At 40.7% G+C, this 17,398-nt stretch overlaps 2 protein-coding genes across 5 annotated transcripts in view; one reads left to right on the top strand and one right to left on the bottom strand.

Annotated features, from left to right (window-relative positions):
* Window positions 1–17,398, top strand: part of LOC139762739 (transmembrane protein 129) — a 209,300-nt gene that overhangs the window by 146,474 nt on the left and 45,428 nt on the right. For 2 of the 4 annotated variants that reach the window (XM_071687814.1, XM_071687813.1), the window contains exons 5-7: window positions 676–937; window positions 1,114–1,344; window positions 13,452–13,605. In XM_071687814.1, coding sequence (XP_071543915.1) covers window positions 676–937; window positions 1,114–1,344; window positions 13,452–13,605 — 647 coding nt within the window. The remainder of the gene's footprint in view (window positions 1–675; window positions 938–1,113; window positions 1,345–13,451; window positions 13,606–17,398) is intronic. The other 2 variants (XR_011715819.1, XM_071687815.1) reach the window with 1 other exon arrangement.
* The window catches only part of LOC139762741 (26S proteasome non-ATPase regulatory subunit 9), a 161,338-nt gene that overhangs the window by 88,765 nt on the left and 55,175 nt on the right, over window positions 1–17,398 (bottom strand). The gene's annotated exons all lie outside the window — the stretch shown is intronic.

A 17,398-nucleotide genomic window follows, 5' to 3' on the forward strand; every position in this document is an offset into this window, starting at 1 on the left:
TATACATATATACACATTGATGTATCCATACTTGCTTGCCTTCATCCATTCCTGGTGCTACCCCGTCCCACAGGAAACAGCATTGCTACCCCCTGCTTCAGCGAGGTAGCGCCAGGAAAACAGACAGAAAAAGCCACAATTGTTCACATCCAGTCTGTAGCTGTCATGTGTAATTCAAAATCTAATAAAGCCAAAGCTCAAAAATATGAATTTTAAAAGTTTGTATAGCTCAAAATGTTTAGTTCAACATTTACAGCATATTACTCTTACTATTATGCAAAGGACGTACTTATTACAAAAACTAGACATGTAAACTCACTGAACAGCATGGTGTTGAAAACAAAGTTTATGTTATCAAGAAACATGAGAACTTGAAAGTCTGTGATAACAGTTAAACAAACCAGTGCAAGCATAAATCATTGCACAGAGCTATGTTAGCATTGCTTAACAGAGTGTTATATGAGTGGTTCAAACGTTACAAAAGTGAATGGGTACCTCTTTCTGGCTCTCTTTCATACGTATAGACCAGATAGTTTCACCCCTCAAAATTACATGATTTTCAGGAATCCACATACTGCTTGGTCCCAAGGTATTCAGATTTTTTTTTCCAGCTCTGACTGTATTTTATTGTTATGATTCTTTCAGTTGATCTTCTAATGAAGCTTATTTCTTTAGGTTACATATTGATGCTGATTAGAACAGAACCCTGGCTGATGGAGTGGGCAAACACTCGAATACATCCTTATACCACAGTAGTGGTAGTTGTGTCATCATTATTCCCACTAGTTGTAACAACTTTAATGGTAGCAAACTGGTGGCGAGACAACTGGCAACGTCATCCCTTAAGCCGTACATTGGCTTTATACACTCAGGGGAATGCAACCTCACCTAATGCCTGGATTACTGTTGCTTCTGACGTCAACATTGAGTTCAGAAGGTTAGATGTCTACTTTTTTCTTTTTTTCCTCTCTGTTATGCTGTTTTTATTGTTGGTAATACAAATCCATAGTGTCTACATCTTCACTTTCTATTATATTTTTTTTTTAAATAACTTTCTGTCCTGATTAAATTTTGAAGATTCAGATATAACTTATCTATGGTAAATATGGACAGGGTTGACAAGTTTAGCACCAAAGCCAACAGTGTATGCCGTGTAGTTGCCACTGACAGCTGGTTGATGAAGTTGACAGCATACAAAGTCCACTTAATACATCAACGGGATGCTGTTCTGTCCCTAGAGAGTAGTATTGATCACCAACTCTCCCAAGATAGCTCCATGGGAACACAACTACTCAACATCAGAGTTACATCCATCAGAGATGGAATTGCATCTTTTTCTCTAAGGTCAGTGTATAATGTTTTGATAAGAGTTATTAGCTAACTAAACCCCTGTAAATTGTGGTACATAATGAATGTGCTACATTAAACTCAGACATGTAATTTTCCTCGCAAGTGCTTTAAAAATTCTTGTGATATCTGCTTCAAAAGATGCTGGCTTATTTAGTCTATTTCATTTTCAGTTGTTCCTTATCATTTTTCATAGTGACTGGCATGGCATGGGCCATCTCAGTTGAAAGAAAAAAGTAAAAGAAAAAGAAAGTGGAAATTAATCAGGGATGTGCAAGTGTTTGTAGACCTGACCCTTTAAGAAAGAAAGGTTACATGAAGAAGGAAGGACAAAAGGATGGAGAAAATTCCATAGCTTCACTGTTTGATGGAAGGAGGAGGTATCTTAACAGTCAAACATCTTTACCACACCATTTTTCCTTCATGACCTGTCCCTTGGGCATTGAGATATATCTCTGTAATATGTTAGCTAGGGCTTGTTCACTCACCCTTTGCAAATGACAAGGTGGTATTCACAACTATTTGCTTGACTGAACTGGCCTACTCTTGACCAGACAGTCAGTAACTGCCACCAGGCTTACATCACTGAACCTACTTTCTACTGACTGCTTGAAGATTACATATTTCATGGTTATTGTTGCACCTAGATATGCTGCCTGGCTTCTTCTTTGCAGCCAGCTTCTATAGAGCAACATACTTTTCTTTTTATAATTTTTTTTAGTTATTTTAATGTACTTACACACATGTATATCTCATTTTAGATTCAAGTCAAATGGAATGTTTTTCATGGATTTACTCATATTTACTTGACTTCAGGGGCCATAAATACAGTACTGTGTGTGGTACAGAATTTGATTTGTCTCTATCTTTGATTTGAAGTTTAATAAAGATGGTCCTGGGAAAGCTGAAATTGAGAGCAGATTCAAGCATGGAAGAAAAATTGGAGGTTCACTGAAAGCTTTGGTGAAAGGAAAAAATTAAGCATGGAATGTGCAGAAAGCTTGCATGGAGGAGTACTTGCTCCAATTTTGATATATAGACACAAAACCTAAGGTTGTATAGGCCAAGCTGGGTAGAAAAAATAAAAGCAGTGGAGATGGGTAACGTGTATGACATAGCTGGAATTAGGGATAAAAACTGAAGATGTATGTATAGTAAGTGATGCAAAGAAATTATTAGAAAAGCACATGGTACAGTCATGTTTAGCATACAGTGGATAGATACTGGATTAGAAGGTTTATAGTATTGTAGTACAGCTGAAAGTACAAGGAGAAGTAGTAGACAAAATATGAATAGATTTAGAGAAGAAATTGATTAGGGATAGGGATATTTCAAATAAAAGATGGTTGAGGAGTGATTAGAGATGGATGCAGTGGAAGCATTTTGTGTATAAAGGCATTGTTAAAGGAGACAAATGCCTCACTTGACAAATTAAAAATATATGGTGCACTTGTCTTTTTTCCTATTTCTGTAGGTAAAGAACTGCCATGAAAGTTGTGCACTTCAAACTGAAATTTCTACTAAATGTTTACATATCATTACATAGCATAGAAAGAGGGAATAACGAAAATGGAAAGTGAAAGGAAATCAGAAAAGGTGTATAAACTGTGGAAGCCTGGGTACCACAAAAAGTCACCAAATATACACCATCAGTTACTGGGGGAACATTTGGGACACCATCTTCAGCATGTAGACTTACAGCGGGGAAAGATATAAAATCTACTTTAGAAAACAGATATGGTGATTTCATTCTGTAATCAGTGTCTGTAAGTAACACCTTGGAAGAAGAAATATCTATGTATAACATTTATTTTATTTTATTTATTTTGCTTTGTCGCTGTATCCCGCGTTTGCGAGGTAGCGCAAGGAAACAGACGAAAGAAATGGCCCAACCCACCCCATACACATGTATATACATACACGTCCACACACGCAAATATACATACCTAAACATCTCAATGTACACATATATATACACACACAGACACATACATATATACCCATGCACACAATTCACACTGTCTGCCTTTATTCATTCCCATCGCCACCCCACCACACATGGAATAACATCCCTCTCCCCCTCATGTGTGCGAGGCAGCGCTAGGAAAAGACAACAAAGGCCCCATTCACTCACACACAGTCTCCAGCTGCCATGCAATAATACCCGAAACCACAGCTCCCTTTCCACATCCAGGCCCCACAGAACTTTCCATGGTTTACCCCAGACGCTTCACATGCCCTGATTCAATCCATTGACAGCACGTTGACCCGGTATACCACATCGATCCAATTCACTCTATTCCTTGCACACCTTTCACCCTCCTGCATGTTCAGGCCCCGATTACTCAAAATCTTTTTCACTCCATCTTTCCACCTCCAATTTGGTCTCCCACTTCTCCTCGTTCCCTCCACCTCCGACACATATATTCTCTTGGTCAATTTTTCCTCACTCATTCTCTCCATGTGCCCAAACCATTTCAAAACACCCTCTTCTGCTCTCTCAACCACGCTCTTCTTATTTCCACACATCTCTCTTACCCTTACATTACTTACTCGATCAAACCACCTCACACCACATATTGTCTTCAAACATCTCATTTCCAGCACATCCACCCTCCTGCGCACAACTCTATCCATAGCCCACGCCTTGCAACCATACAACATTGTTGGAACCACTATTCCTTCAAACATAGCCATTTTTGCTTTCGGAGATAATGTTCTCGACTTCCACACATTCTTCAAGGCTCCCAGGATTTTCGCCCCCTCCCCCACCCTATGATTCACTTCCGCTTCCATGGTTCCATCCACTGCCAGATCCACTCCCAGATATCTAAAACACTTTACTTCCTCCAGTTTTTCTCCATTCAAACTTACCTCCCAATTGACTTGACCCTCAACCCTACTGTACCTAATAACCTTGCTCTTATTCACATTTACTCTTAACTTTCTTCTTTCACATACTTTACCAAACTCAGTCACCAGCTTCTGTAGTTTCTCACATGAATCAGCCACCAGCGCTGTATCATCAGCAAACAACAACTGACTCACTTCCCAAGCTCTCTCATCACCAACAGACTGCATACTTGCCCCTCTTTCCAAAACTCTTGCATTCACCTCCCTAACAACCCCATCCATAAACAAATTAAACAGCCATGGAGACATCACACACCCCTGCCGCAAACCTACATTCACTGAGAACCAATCACGTTCCTCTCTTCCTACACGTACACATGCCTTACATCCTTGATAAAAACTTTTCACTGCTTCTAACAACTTGCCTCCCACACCGTATATTCTTAGTACCTTCCACAGAGCATCTCTATCAACTCTATCATATGCCTTCTCCAGATCCATAAATGCTACATACAAATCCATTTGCTTTTCTAAGTATTTCTCACATACATTCTTCAAAGCAAACACCTGATCCACACATCCTCTACCACTTTTGAAACCACACTGCTCTTCCCCAATCTAATGCTCTGTACATGCCTTCACCCTCTCAATCAATACCCTCCCATATAATTTACCAGGAATACTCAACAAACATATACCTCTGTAATTTGAGCACTCACTCTTATCCCCTTTGCCTTTATACAATGGCACTATGCATGCATTCCACTAATCCTCAGGCACCTCACCATGAATCATACATACATTAGATAACCTTACCAACCAGTCAACAATACAGTCACCCCCTTTTTTAATAAATTCCACTGCAATACCATCCAAACCTGCTGCCTTGCCGGCTTTCATCTTCCGCAAAGCTTTTACTACCTCTTCTCTGTTTACCAAATCATTTTCCCTAACCCTCTCACTTTACACACCACCTCGACCAAAACACCCTATATCTGCCACTCTATCATCAAACACATTCAACAAACCTTCAAAATACTCACTCCATCTCCTTCTCACATCACCACTACTTGTTATCACCTCCCCATTAGCCCACTTCACTGAAGTTCCCATTTGCTCCCTTGTCTTACGCACTTTATTTACCTCCTTCCAGAACATCTCTTTATTCTCCATAAAATTTGATGATACTCTCTCACCCCAAATCTCATTTGCCCTCTTTTTCACCTCTTGCACCTTTCTCTTGACCTCCTGTCTCTTTCTTTTATACGTCTCCCACTCATTTGCATTTTTTCCCTGCAAAAATCGTCCAAATGCCTCTCTCTTCTCTTTCACTAATAATCTTACTTCCTCATCCCACCACTCACTGCCTTTTCTAATCAACCCACCTCCCACGCTTCTCATCCCACAAGCATCTTTTGCGCAAGCCATCACTGTTTCCCTAAATACATCCCATTCCTCCCCCACTCCCCTTACCTCCTTTGTTCTCACCTTTTTCCATTCTGTACTCAGTTTCTCCTGGTACTCCCTCACACAAGTCTCCTTCCCAAGCTCACTTACTCTCACCACCCTCTTCCCCCCAACATTCTCTCTACTTTTCTGAAAACCCCTACAAATCTTCACCTTTGCCTCCACAAGATAATGATCAGACATCCCTCCAGTTGCACCTCTCAGGACATTAACATCCAAAAGTCTCTCTTTTGTGTGCCTGTCGATTAACACGTAATCCAATAAGGCTCTCTTGCCATCTCTCCTACTTACATATGTATACTTATGTATAATATATATGATAAAAAGTTCTCGTAGTAGCAACACTGACCTGTTTAATCTCCCATCCAAAAGCCCTTAGGAAATAGAATGAGTGAGTAATGAAGGAAAGAATAAGTGGGAGAAAATTATTTATACTCTAAAGAAAAAACCTGAGGATAAAAATAAGGAAATAACTAAGGAAAAATAAATGAAAGAAAACAGGATAACTGACACTAAATGGAAAATAGGAAGGGAATAGACAGAAAGGGTAAAAGTGATAAGAAAAAATCAAAACGTGAAAAATATGCACGAAGATAGCACATGAACCTTTTTTTGTCTATTATGCTTAATTACTGTTTCCTGTGTCAGTAAGGTAGCACCAAGAAATAGATGAAGAATGGTCTATCCAATCATATACACATTTTTTTTTTTTTTTTTTTTTTTTTATACTTTGTCGCTGTCTCCCGCGTTTGCGAGGTAGCGCAAGGAAACAGACGAAAGAAATGGCCCAACCCCCCCCCCATACACATGTACATACACACGTCCACACACGCAAATATACATACCTACACAGCTTTCCATGGTTTACCCCAGACGCTTCACATGCCTTGATTCAATCCACTGACAGCACGTCAACCCCTGTATACCACATCGCTCCAATTCACTCTATTCCTTGCCCTCCTTTCACCCTCCTGCATGTTCAGGCCCCGATCACACAAAATCTTTTTCACTCCATCTTTCCACCTCCAATTTGGTCTCCCTCTTCTCCTCGTTCCCTCCACCTCCGACACATATATCCTCTTGGTCAATCTTTCCTCACTCATTCTCTCCATGTGCCCAAACCATTTCAAAACACCCTCTTCTGCTCTCTCAACCACGCTCTTTTTATTTCCACACATCTCTCTTACCCTTACGTTACTTACTCGATCAAACCACCTCACACCACACATTTTCCTCAAACATCTCATTTCCAGCACATCCATCCTCCTGCGCACATCTCTATCCATAGCCCACGCCTCGCAACCATACAACATTGTTGGTACCACTATTCCTTCAAACATACCCATTTTTGCTTTCCGAGATAATGTTCTCGACTTCCACACATTTTTCAAGGCTCCCAAAATTTTCGCCCCCTCCCCCACCCTATGATCCACTTCCGCTTCCATGGTTCCATCCGCTGACAGATCCACTCCCAGATATCTAAAACACTTCACTTCCTCCAGTTTTTCTCCATTCAAACTCACCTCCCAATTGACTTGACCCTCACCCCTACTGTACCTAATAACCTTGCTCTTATTCACATTTACTCTTAACTTTCTTCTTCCACACACTTTACCAGACTCAGTCACCAGCTTCTGCAGTTTCTCACCTGAATCAGCCACCAGCGCTGTATCATCAGCGAACAACAACTGACTCACTTCCCAAGCTCTCTCATCCCCAACAGACTTCATACTTGCCCCTCTTTCCAGGACTCTTGCATTTACCTCCCTAACAACCCCATCCATAAACAAATTAAACAACCATGGAGACATCACACACCTCTGCCGCAAACCTACATTCACTGAGAACCAATCACTTTCCTCTCTTCCTACACATACACATGCCTTACATCCTCGATAAAAACTTTTCACTGCTTCTAACAACTTGCCTCCCACACCATATATTCTTAATACCTTCCACAGAGCATCTCTATCAACTCTATCATATGCCTTCTCCAGATCCATATATGCTATGTATGTATGTATGTACATGTGCATATATATGGATTTGTATGTAGCATTTATGGATCTGGAGAAGGCATATGATAGAGTTGATAGAGATGCTCTGTGGAAGGTATTAAGAATATATGGTGTGGGAGGCAAGTTGTTAGAAGCAGTGAAAAGTTTTTATCGAGGATGTAAGGCATGTGTATGTGTAGGAAGAGAGGAAAGTGATTGGTTCTCAGTGAATGTAGGTTTGCGGCAGAGGTGTGTGATGTCTCCATGGTTGTTTAATTTGTTTATGGATGGGGTTGTTAGGGAGGTAAATGCAAGAGTCCTGGAAAGAGGGGCAAGTATGAAGTCTGTTGGGGATGAGAGAGCTTGGGAAGTGAGTCAGTTGTTGTTCGCTGATGATACAGCGCTGGTGGCTGATTCAGGTGAGAAACTGCAGAAGCTGGTGACTGAGTCTGGTAAAGTGTGTGGAAGAAGAAAGTTAAGAGTAAATGTGAATAAGAGCAAGGTTATTAGGTACAGTAGGGTTGAGGGTCAATTCAATTGGGAGGTGAGTTTGAATGGAGAAAAACTGGAGGAAGTGAAGTGTTTTAGATATCTGGGAGTGGATCTGGCAGCGGATGGAACCATGGAAGCGGAAGTGGATCATAGGGTGGGGGAGGGGGCGAAAATTCTGGGAGCCTTGAAGAATGTGTGGAAGTCGAGAACATTATCTCGGAAAGCAAAAATGGGTATGTTTGAAGGAATAGTGGTTCCAACAATGTTGTATGGTTGCGAGGCGTGGGCTATGGATAGAGTTGTGCGCAGGAGGATGGATGTGCTGGAAATGAGATGTTTGAGGACAATGTGTGGTGTGAGGTGGTTTGATCGAGTAAGTAACGTAAGGGTAAGAGAGATGTGTGGAAATAAAAAGAGCGTGGTTGAGAGAGCAGAAGAGGGTGTTTTGAAATGGTTTGGTCACATGGAGAGAATGAGTGAGGAAAGATTGACCAAGAGGATATATGTGTTGGAGGTGGAGGGAACGAGGAGAAGAGGGAGACCAAATTGGAGGTGGAAAGATGGAGTGAAAAAGATTTTGTGTGATCGGGGCCTGAACATGCAGGAGGGTGAAAGGAGGGCAAAGAATAGAGTGAATTGGAACGATGTGGTATACCGGGGTTGACGGGCTGTAAGTGGATTGAATCAAGGCATGTGTATGGGGGTGGGTTGGGCCATTTCTTTCGTCTGTTTCCTTGCACTACCTCGCAAACGCGGGAGACAGCGACAAAGCAAAAAAAAAAAAAAAAACATACATACATACACGTATCAACATATACACATATACTTACATACACACAGACATATACATGTATACACATGTACATATTCATACTTGCTTACCTTCATCCACTCCTGTCGCTACTCCACCCCCAGGAAACAACATCGCTACCCCCTGCTTCAGCGAGGTAGTACCAGGAAAAACAGATAAAAAAGGCCACATTCATTCACACTGTCTCTCACTGTCATGTGTAATGCACCGAGACCGCAGCTCCCTATCCACATTCAGGCCCTACAGACCTTTCCATGGTTTACCTCAGACGTTTCACATGCCCTGGTTCAGTCCATTGACAGCACATCGACCCCGGTGTACCACATCGTTCCAATTCACTCACACCCTCCTGTATGTTCAGGCCCTGATCGCTCAAAATCTTTTTCAGTCCATCCTTCCACCTCTGATTTGGTCTCCTGCTTCTCCTTGTTCTCTCCACCTCTGACACATATATCCTCTTTGTCAATCTTTCCTCACTCATTCTCTCCACATGTCCAAACCATTTCAACACACCCTCTTCTGTTCTCTCAACCACACTGTATTTATTTCCACACATCTCTCTTATCCTTTCATTACTTACTCAATGAAACCACCTCACACCACATACTGTCCTCAAACATTTCATTTCCAACACATCTACCCTCCTCTGTACGCCCCTATCTATAGCCCATGCCTCACAACCATATAACAATTTTGGAACTACTATTCCTTCAAACATACCCATTTTTGCTCCCTGAGATAACGTTGTCTCCTTCCACACATTCTTCATCATTCCTAGAACCTTAATCCCCCCTGTGACTTACTTCCACTTCCATGTTTCCATCTGCTGCTAATTCCACTCCCAGATATCTAAAACACTTCACTTCATCCAGTTTTTCTCCATTCAAACTTACATCCCAATTAACTTGTCCCTCAATCTTACTGAACCTAATACCCTTGCTCTTATTCACATTTACTCGCAACTTTCTCCTTTCTCACAGATTTTCAAACTCAGTCACCAACTTCTGCAGTTCTTCACTTGAATCAATCACTAGAGCTGTACCGTTGGTGAACAAGAACTGACTCACTTCCCAGACCCTCTCAGCATCCATAAACAAATTAAACAACCATGGGGACATCTCACGCCCCTGCTGCAGACTGACATTCACTGGGAACCAGTCACTCTGCTCTCTTCCTACTCATATACATGCTTTACATCCTTGGTAAAAACTTTTCACTGCTTCTTGTAACTTACCTCCCGCACCACTTACTCTTAAAACCTTAAACAAAGCATCTCTATTAACCCTATCATATGCCTTTTCCAGATCCATAAATGCTACATACAAATGCATTTGTTTTTCTAAGTATTTCTCATATACATTCTTCAAAGCAAACACCTGATCCACACATCCTCTACCACTTCTGAAACCACACTGCTCATCCCCAATCTGATGCTATGTATATGCCTTCACCCACAATCAATACTCTCCCATATAATTTCCTAGGCATACTCAACAAACTTATGCCTCTGTAGTTTGGACAATCATCTGTATCCCCTTTGCCTTTGTACAATGGTACTATGCATGCATTCTGCCAATCCTCAGGCATTTCTCCATGGTCCATACATACACTGAATATCCTCACCAACCAATCAACAACACAGTTACCCCCTTTTTTAACAAATTCCACTGCAGAATCATCCAAACCTGTTGCCTTGCCAAGCTTCATCTTACACAAAGTTTTCACTACCTCTTCTCTTCTAACCAAACAAATCTCCTTGACCCTCTCACTTTGCACACCACCCTGACCAAAACACCTCATATCTGCCACTCGATCATCAAACACATTCAACAAACCTTCAAAATGCTCACCCCATCTCCTCACTTATTATTTCCCTACTTGCCCCCTTCACCGATGTTCCCATTTTATCTTTTTTCTTACACACATTATTTACCTCCTTCCGAAACATCTTTTTTCTCCCTAAAATCTAAGGAGACTCTCACCCCAACTCTCATTTGCCCTCTTTATCAACCCTTGCACCTTTCTCTTGACCTCCTGCCACTTTCTTTTATGCATCTCCCAGTCATTTGCACTACTTCCTTGCAAGTATTGTCCAAATGCCTCTTTTTTTCTTTCACTAACAACTTTACTTCTTCATCCCATCACTCACTACCCTTTCTAATCTGCCCATCTCCCACCTTTCTCATGCCACATGCACCTTTTGCACAAGCCATCACTGCTTCCCTAAATACATCCCATTCCTCACCCACTCCCCTCTCATCATTTGCCGTCACTTTTTGCCATTCTACACTCAGTCTATCCTGGTACTTCTTCATGCAAGTCTCCTTTCCAAGCTCACTTACTCTCACCACTATCTTCTCTCCAATATTCTCTCTTCTTTTCTGAAAACCTCTTCAAATCTTCGTCTCCACAAGATAGTGATCAGACATCCCTCCAGCTGCCCCTCTCAGCACATTAACATCCAAAAATCCCTCTTTTACATGCCTATCAATTAACACATAATCCAATAATGCCCTTTGACCATCTCTCCTACTCACATACATATACTTATGTATATTTCTTTTTAACCAGGTATTCCCAATCACCTGTCTTTTCCAGCACACAAATTCACAAGCTCCTCACCATTTCCATTCACAACACTCAATACCCCATGTTCATCAATTGTACCCTCAACTGCCACATTACTCACCTTCACATTTAAATCACTCATCACTAAGACCTAGTCTCATCCATCAAAGCTGCTGACACACTCACGCAGCTGCTCCCAAAACATTTGCATCTCATTTCATGATCAGGTGCATAAGCACAAATCATCATCCACCCCTCTCCATCCACTTTCAGGTTTACCCACATCAATCTAGAATTTATTTTCTTACAATTTATCACATATTCCCACAACTGCTTCAGGAGTAGTGCTACTCCTTCCTTTGTTCTTGTCCTCTCACCAACCCCTGACTGTACTCCCAAGACTTTCCCAAACCACTCTTCCCCTTTACCCTTGAGCTTTGTTTCACTCAGAGCCAGAACATCTAGGTTTCTCTTCTTAAACATACTACTTATCTCTCCTTTCTTTTCACTTTGGTTACATCCAGAATGAGTGAAAAGAAGTTAACAAGGAGGATGTATATGTCAGAAGCAAAAGGAATATGGAAAAGGGGTAGATCAAATTAGGGATGGAAGGATCGAATAAAAAAGATTTTGAGTAATCAGGGAGTGAACATGCATGAGGTTGAAAGGTGTGCATGGGATAGAGTGAATTGAAATGATATGGTATACAGGGTTTGACGTGTTGTCAGCGGACTGAACCAGGCTATAGAAGCAGCTGGAGTAAACCAAGGAAAGGTCTCTCATTTCAGTGCAATGCACATGACAGCTAGAGAATGGATGTGGGCAAATGCAGCTTTTCTTCATGTGTTTGTTACTTGCCCATATGTATGTATTTCATAAATTAAAAAGGGAAGATGAAAAGGCCTTAGCAGCATGCCAAATTTAGATTTCTGTGTGGGGCTGTGTTAAAATGGTAGGGTTGTTTAAATAGCTTGTAATAATTTCCTTTTTGTAATGATACCAATTTTGCCAAAAATCTGCCATCTGTGATGGATAACTTCTAAGAAGTCTTCCATTCCTCCCTTTTTGGATCTGTTAAACATTTTTGAATAGGGAAGCAGTGATATACTTAAAGTCAGTGGTGTTGAAAAGCAGTTTCTTCTCATATTTCTAAATGTCATTCATTTCCATGTTCCAATTCAAAACACCACAATTCAACTCTGTTAAAACATAAATATGTTGGGCATAAGTGGCCTTCATTCTGACCTGGACATTCCACTTAATCTTGACAAAGTCTTTTTCCCAAAAGCTGGGGGTATTATATAAGGTGCCATAATTGTTTTTCTTGTGAATAACTATTTCATATTTATGGGGGGGTTATTTGCCTTTGTGTAGAGTGCTGTTTATACATCTTTTTTTTTCACTTCTTTACCAGTGAGAATGGAATCAAAAGCTTTCTATCTCATTAATTATCCAGGCATGGATAATTGATCCCTTTCTGTCTGCCACAGTGTTGCTACTTTTTTCCTGTAACTATTGTAACTACTGTAACTATTGTGGCCATTGTGTTCATAAGCTGCTGACATGTGTCCCTGCCACTGAGGCATGAGTCTGGGTGCTGCTTTCCATTGTATCTGTTGGGAACATCAAAAAAAAATTGACTGCTGTGATATTTTCTTCCTCCTTATCAGGTTAACAAACACCTCTGTAGCCTGAAAACTTTCATTATTCTTTTTTCTAGTTTTCTTTACAAGTGAGATGGTTTTCACTTGGGTAAGTTTTATCTGTGCCATGTTGGTCATTATAAAAAAAAAGTGCCTGAAAAGTAACTTATTCTTTTGTATGACTAACCTTGTTTTAAACATACAAAAGTCATTACATACACTTTTCAGTTGGTTATGAATTCAAAATTGTAATATAAAGATTATGTTTCACAGACTGAGTTCATTGGAGTACACAGGCTTAGAAAGTAAAATTGCCAATCCAGTGGTGAATGCACGGCAAATTGTAGTAGTGCAGAGCCTCTCTGACCGTTTTCATCAGGCCTTCCTTGAAACTGTAAATTTAAACCCCCAAGTCACCTATTTAGATGTAAGTAATTATTTCTTGAGGAATACTTTGTTGATTTTCTTTCTTTTATGTGATTAATTACAAAAGTTGTGAGTGCAGCATCAAGGAACTAGTGAGCAGATGAAGAGAGAACAAAGGAGCTAGTATGAATAAAAAAAATTCATATTTGATGGTATGCTTGGAAGACTTTTGAATGCCATTAAGAGCTTTTATAACAAGTACAGGTACTCCTCCGAATTTCTGGCAACTGATAGTTTGACACCTCCTTTAGTATGGACAAAATTATTTAAGGGAACTTGAAATTACAGCGGCCACCAGATTAGTTTACTGGGCGGCCACAGATGGCGTTGTGTGTAGGGCATGCTTATTTACGTTATTTCCACTGCACTTGGTGGTGATTATGCAATTCTATGAGATTCTTAGCTTATTTTGCTTAAATTTAACCATAGCTATGGCTTCTAAGACATATGAGAGTGTCACTCGTGGTGTCAAACATAAACACCTGTCCATATCGATCCAAGATAAAGTAGAACTGTTGAAAAAATGGACAGTGGTGTTTTGGTGCATAAGCTGTGTGACATCTGCAGTATTGGTTCATCAACTGTTTATGATATAAAGATGCAAAGGGAGGAAATATTGAAATTCTATGTAGACAGTGATTCCAAAAAGCAAATGGCGTTTAGAAAAACTATGAAAGATGGTAAGAGTACTGAGCATGATCGAGTGATGATGGAATGGTTTAGACAGCGTCAGACTGATGGAGTGGACTTGTCAGGTAGCATGGGACATGTATAATTAATGCATTAGAGGTGTATTGATGAATTATTATTATGTGACCACTGTTGGTCCGGCAAAATGGTTAATCTGGCAAGGCTTTGGAACCAAGAGTGCCAGAAAATCGGTGGTGTACCTGCAGTGCTGTGTGAAATTAATGGATGGTATAAGTGAGTGGTTTAAAACAAATGTGGGTTTTCAGTAAGGTTGTTTGTCACCATTATTATTTAAGTGTTTATGGATGGGGCATTACAAGAAGTGAAAGCAAGACATGATTACGGCATAATATTTAACTATGGAGAAACATATGGAAGTAGCCACAGTTGTTGTATGCTTTTATCTAAAACAATGAAAGAATTGGTAAAGTTGTGATTTATGTAGGAGGAGTGTGATGAAAGTGAATGGGAGTAAAAGGAAGACTCATTGTTTTGAAAAGTGGGGGTCACATAGTAATATCAGTGTAAATGATGACGAAATAGAAGTTGTAAATGAGTTTTTATATCTGGGAGTCAACTTTAATAAGGATGGTACTGGGAAGGCTGAAATCGAAAGGAGATTCATGCATCTGGAACTGGTGAAAGGAAAAAATATAAGCATGTAATGTTCTAAATCCTTGCATAAAGGAGTACTTGTCCTAAATGTAGCCCAGGACAGGTAAAAAAGAAAAAAAAGGAGCAGTGCGGGTTTGTAACTTGCAAGATATAGCTCGAATTAGAAATAAAGATGTAAGAAGTGTATGTGATGCAAAGAAATTATTAGGAAGGCACAATGAAAGAACTGGTAAAGTGGTGATTCATGTAGGAGGAGGGTAATGAAAGTGAATGGGAATAAAAGTAAGACTCATGGGCTTGAAAAGTGAGGGATCACAGAGTAATATCAGTGTAAATGATGATGAAATAGAAGTTATAAATGAGTTTTTATATCTGGGAGTCAACTTTAGTAAGGATGGTACTGGGAAGGCTGAAATCTAGAGTAGATTCATGCATCTGGAAACTGGTGAAAGGAAAAAAATATAAGCATGGGATGTTGTAAATCCTTGCATAAAGGAGTACTTGTCCCAAATGTAGCCCAGGACAGGTGAAAAAAAAAAGAGCAGTGCAGGTTAGTAACTTGCAAGATATAGCTCAAATTAGAAATAAAGACTAAAGATGTAAGAAGCGTATGTGATGCAAAGAAATTATTAGGAAGGCATATGATGAGTCTTTTAGGTTGGTATGGCCATGCTGAATGTACATTAGATGGAATGTTAGACAAGAACATTTATTATACTGTAATCCAGTTAAAGGTGCAAGGAGAAGTAAACCTAACAAGAGACGTGCTGTCAGTGGATTGAACCAGGGCATGTGAAGCGTCTGGGGTAAACCATGGAAAGTTCTGTGGGGCCTTGATGTGGAAAGGGAGCTGTGGTTTCAGTGCATTATACATGACAGCTAGAGACTGAGTGTGAACGAATGTGGCCTTTGTTGTCTTTTCCTAGCGCTACCTCGTGCACATGCAGGGGGAGGGGGTTGTTATTTCATGTGTGGCGGGGTGGTGATGGGAATGAATAAAGGCAGACAGTATGAATTATGTACATGTGTATATATGTATATGTCTGTGTGTGTATATATATGTATATGTAGAGATGTATAGGTATGTATATTTGCGTGTGTGGGCTTGTATGTATACACATGTGTATGTGGGAGGGTTGGGCCATTCTTTCGTCTGTTTCCTTGCGCAACCTCGCTAATGCGGGAGACAGCAACAAAGCAAAATAAATAAATAAATATATCTTTCTTTTCTTTCAAACTATTCGCCATTTCCGGCATTAGCGAGGTAGCGTTAAGAACAGAGGACTGTGCCTTTGAGGGAATATCCTCACCTGGCCCCTTTCTCTGTTCCTTCTTTTGGAAAATGGGAAAAAAAAAAAAGAGAGGGGAGGATTTCCAGCCCCCCGCTCCCTCCCCTTTTAGTCGCCTTCTACGACATGCAGGGAATACGTGGGAAGAATTCTTTCTCCCCATCCTCAGAGATAAAACAAATATCTTTTCTTTTTCTTTCATACTATTTGCCATTTCCCGCGTTAGCGAGGTAGCGTTAAGAAAAGAGAACTGGGCCTTTGAGGGAATATCCTCACCTGGCCCCCTACTCTGTTCCTTCTTTTGGGAAAAAAAAAAAAGAGAGGGGAGGATTTCCAGCCCCCTGCTCCCTCCCCTTTTAGTCGCCTTCTACGACACGCAGGGAATACGTGGGAAGTATTCTTTCTCCCCTATCCCCAGGGATATATATATATTTATTTATATTTATTTTGCTTTGTCGCTGTCTCCCGCGTTAGCGAGGTAGCGCAAGGAAACAGACGAAAGAATGGCCTGACCCACCCACATACACATGTATATACATACACGTCCACACATGCAAATATACATACCTATACATCTCAGTGTACACATATATATACACACACAGACATATACATATATACACATGTACATAATTCATACTGTCTGCCTTTATTCATTCCCATCGCCACCTTGCCACACATGGACTAACCAACCCCCTCCCCCTCATGTGTGTGAGGTAGTGCTAGGAAAAGACAACAAAGGCCCCAGTCGTTCACACTCAGTCTCTAGCTGTCATGTAATCATGCACCGAAACCACAGCTCCCTTTACACATCCAGGCCCCACAGAACTTTCCATGGTTTACCCCAGACGCTTCACATGCCATGCTTCTATCCATTGACAGCACGTCGACCCCGGTAGACCACATCATTCCAATTCACTCTATTCCTTGCACGCCTTTCACCCTCCTGCATGTTCAGGCCCCGATCACTCAAAATCTTTTTCACTCCATCTTTCCACCTCCAATTTGGTCTCCCACTTCTCGTTCCCTCCACCTCTGACACATATATCCTCTTGTTCAATCTTTCCTCACTCATTCTCTCCATGTGACCAAACCTTTTCAAAACACCCTCTTCTGTTCTCTCAACCACTCTTATTATTTCCACACATCTCTCTTACCCTTACATTACTTACTCGATCAAACCATCTCACACCACATATT

The sequence above is a fragment of the Panulirus ornatus genome, chromosome 44, assembly GCF_036320965.1.
Source record: "Panulirus ornatus isolate Po-2019 chromosome 44, ASM3632096v1, whole genome shotgun sequence".
NCBI lineage: Eukaryota > Metazoa > Arthropoda > Malacostraca > Decapoda > Palinuridae > Panulirus > Panulirus ornatus.